The 3,888-nt window shown below is 48.1% G+C and overlaps 1 protein-coding gene across 1 annotated transcript; it reads left to right on the plus strand.

Moving 5' to 3' along the window:
• The first annotated feature begins 2,355 nt into the window (after positions 1-2,355).
• LOC8023877 (adrenocorticotropic hormone receptor-like) lies at positions 2,356-3,447 on the plus strand. Its single transcript, XM_002403435.3, has one exon. The coding sequence runs from the start codon at positions 2,356-2,358 to the stop codon at positions 3,445-3,447; it is 1,092 nt and encodes a 363-aa protein (XP_002403479.1).
• The last annotated feature ends 441 nt before the right edge of the window (positions 3,448-3,888 follow it).

Raw genomic sequence — 3,888 nt, forward strand, 5'->3', positions numbered from 1 at the left:
GCTCGCTTGTCATTCTTACGCAAGCTGAAGCATAGCTCTGTACATATACGCATATACCACAAAAACACGCAGACACATTTTTTTTTGTAGATGCATTACTCTTTTGAAAACAGCGCCATCCGTCTCGCCCTTTAATTGAAGCCACGTACCGACAGAAACTGCCTCATTCATCATAATCTAAACCTTGAGACAAGGAGAAATAAAGTAACGGAGTTTTACTTCTTCTTGTCTCGAGGTTTAGATTAGGATGTTTTCAAACCAGCTCGCCTGCATAATTTCGCACCTGGTCATTCATTTCCATTCGACGGATTCATCAGTCTCAAATAGAACGTAACCCATCTGCTTGGCGCTTTTTTTAGTCTTTAAATACATTTCCTTAAAGTCATTTTGATACATATTTATAGGGGACGTTTGTTTAATCCTGTATATTTTTAAACAGACGTCCATAGATGCAGTGATTTCCTTACACCCCCCCCCCCCCCCCCCCGTTACGGGGGTGTAAACCCTCCTTGTTTACACCCCGAAGGCACCCCACTAATTCACAACCACTCCTCTATTTCGAATTCTTCCCCCCCACCGATCCTCTCCCCCCCCCCCCACTAAAAAAAAAAAATGTAGACTCCTCTCCCCCCCCCCCCCCCCCTAATTTCGATTCCCAGGGAAACCCCTGGATAGATACACGTTGCTTATCAGCTTTTGACCTTGTTGCTTTGCACCCTTTTGCGGAATACCCCTTTCACACTCTCTGTCTATGCTGAGTGCAAGTTCGTCTGCTACTTGCACAGGGGTTGTGGTGACGTCAGAACGCCGAACTCTGATTGGCTCGGATTGAAGGATAGTGGGTAGACCTCGAGGCAGCTTGCTTTGAGGTCTATCAACAACCTTTAATTAAAGCCAATCAGAGATCGGCGTCGTTATGACGTCATCACCACTCCTGCAAAAGAAGCAGACGGATTTGCGCTCCGCATATACTGCCCCTCTATGCAGTGTCAGGAAAGAATGAATGTATTAAATTAAATACGTTAATTAATTGAACGCGTTCAATTTCATTCATTGATTCATTGAATTAAAAATGATAAAATGAAGAGGTTGCACTGCTCTTCGACATTAATACGGACTTTTTTTAAAAAGGATTGATTATCGATCGTTTCGAAAGATACGTTTTTGTTTTGTTTTTGCATGCTTAAAGCTCTCAACCATTACGGCTGCCAACACGATTTATTGCGCAACGCACGTTAGACACACAAAGTTAAAAGACGTACTACACTGACCAAATTGCCCATCTTCCGCGGAGACGCCAGAGTTCATGTTAAGGCTGACTAACTTCCTTTTGTCTATAAACCTTTACACGAGAAATTGGATCTAGGGTTACAATACGTTCACAGCACATCAGCCAAGTTAGTCGATGGGTTCTTTGTTTTTCCGTTGTCAGGGAAGGTTTTTCCAATTTCTCAACACTGTAAGTGCGTCGAATCCACATTGGCAGCACGTACGCTAAGTACATTTCGCCGAGTCCGCAGTTTTCTTTGGCAATTCTAGTGTTACTTTATCATTTCGGGGGCATACAAATAAAAAGCTTTCCCAAACAGACTGTACGCTGTCATCCAAGAGACGATAAATAGATTTCAATCATATGTAATGTCCAATATTTTATATTACGTAAGTTTAAAAAAAGAAAGAAAAAAGGTTTAACATTAAGTTAGCCTGTCGGATGGAGCCAGCTCAGTCAGCTGCGCACATCTTACTTTCGAGCCCCGAGCAAAGTTCAACTATGTCATAAGAAGTCGACAGCAACATCGCGGAAGTTGTCGCGAGAAGAAAAACTCGCGAAAATGGGCGAGCTAAATTTATACGGCCTTTGTACTGAAGAAAAAAGAGAAGAAAAAAAACTTGTAAGCGATACTACTCAATATATACGCTGGCGAATTCGCTGTTTCACATCTCAAGCCTCAAAGAACCCAATACTCTCTCGTGCAGAAGTGAAAGACGCCTTGCGAAGCGTGCTTGGTGTCAGGACGAGACTTCCCTTAAAATCCCTTTCACATACAGCGAAGCCAACAAAGATGATGGACCTAGTCCCAAATCTTTCCTTCTTTTTTCTGGAGGTTGTTGTCGCCTTTGATACCGGCCTGAGTCGCCACTGAAAGCTGTTCGGCTTGAACAGTTTATTCGGGACTACGCTTCGAGCTTTAGGCGAAGTGCGACTATCTGACCGTGAAGCACGGGAGCAAACTGCGCGAGGACCCGCACTTCCTCCGCCGCGCGTCGGAGGTGCCGCGTCGCCAGCGCCGCCACCCAGCGCGCCCAGAGTTCGGGCCGTGCTCGGAGAGCGACCACTTCTCCGCTGTCGGCTCGATGGAAGGCAGCAACAGCACGCGAGGTCCGTTTGGCGAGGAACAGCGCTACGTGTACGCCTTCGCGGTACCCGTCCTCCTGGTCGGGTGCTCGCTGGCTTTCGTCTTCAACGCCACGATCCTCTTGTCCCTGCGCTGGCTCAGAAGACCCATGTATCCGACGCTCTGCTTCAGTCTGTCGCTGACCTTCGCTGACGCTCTGTCCGCGGTGCTCCTCGGAACCGGCCTGCTACTCAACAGCTACCTCCCGATCTACGGAGTGTCTCTTGGCCCCAAGGAACGCTGCATCGTACTCGTCCTCGAAGTCTTCAGGCTATCCGGCCTGCTGGCGTCCGCGTTCCACTTGCTGGCGATGGCCGTCAACCATTACGTTGGAATTTTGCGTCCTCTCCATTACGCCGCTATGGTCACGCGACGGTGCTCCGAGCTGGCCATACTTGTCTTGTGGATTGTTCCGGTGCTCGTCTTTTTTGCGTACTTCGCGGCCGTGCCAGGCGAGGGCTTCCAGTCGCCCAACTGCGCGGACGTGGGCTTCATTCGAAGAAGGGCGTTCAGCCTGACACTGTCAGCGTTGTTCGCTTTGCCTCTGATATTCATCACCATCATCTACTCGCATATCTTCGTGGTGATTCAGCGGCATCGTGCTGGCCTGGTCAGTTTTCCTTCAGCTAGACAGCTGCGCCGCAACGTGAAGGCAGCTTACACGACACTCTGGATTCTGGGCACGTATCTGCTCGGCTGGATGCCCGCCGTGGTCTTCATCGTTCTCACGTGCACCGAGTGCGCCTACCCCATCTTCTCGCTTCCGATGAAAACTCGGATGACGTTGGGAATCCTCACCAACGCTCTCATCATCTGCAAGAGTCTGGTGAATCCTTTCATTTATGCCGCTAGGATTGTGGAAGTGAAGGAGGCGCTGCACAGGATGGCTCATTGTCGTTCGGGCAATATAAAGAAGGACAACCGGCGCAGGTCGTTACTGGTGACCAGGACGGACACGCTGACGTCGAGTTTGCGGATGTTGCAACTTCGAAAAGAGTCCTGGGTCGTGACCAAGACAAAACCCGAAGTGTGTCGGTGTTCTAAGGCTTGAAGGTGATCGACGTTCACGAAGTGGTACTTTTGCTCATGGTTCACACTCAGAGGAATTTAAATCATACGTGATCTCTTCGACAAGAAATTGCGTGTGAGCTTGAAATTGTTTTCAACCTCCTGCCTTTCGAGGAGTTTTCTTGATGATCCGGTGAACCTGGAGAAGCCCGATCAAGTGTTTGTAACTTCTCCGGGTTCATATGGTTGTTGTTTGTCAACTTGTGATAAAGGCGCGTGAACATGGCCGTTTGTATTATGTGTTTGACTAGAAAAATCGCTTCTTTGTGCAGGTCATAATTATAGTTACGGTCATATTATGTTGACTAAGGAGAGCTGCGGCTTCACAGAAAGACAAGCCGCCATTAAAGCTGCTAAAGAAGGGTTCGCCACCGTAACATCAGAGCTTATAACTGCGCTCTTCATTTGATTTTTGAAACCGAAG

Source organism: Ixodes scapularis, unplaced genomic scaffold (genome assembly GCF_016920785.2).
Source record: "Ixodes scapularis isolate PalLabHiFi unplaced genomic scaffold, ASM1692078v2 PGA_scaffold3__209_contigs__length_174095766, whole genome shotgun sequence".
Taxonomy (NCBI): domain Eukaryota; kingdom Metazoa; phylum Arthropoda; class Arachnida; order Ixodida; family Ixodidae; genus Ixodes; species Ixodes scapularis.

Coding starts and splice junctions, on each gene's coding strand:
- LOC8023877 (XM_002403435.3), top strand. CDS start 2,356: ATGGAAGGCAGCAACAGCACGCGAGGTCCGTTTGGCGAGGAACAGCGC.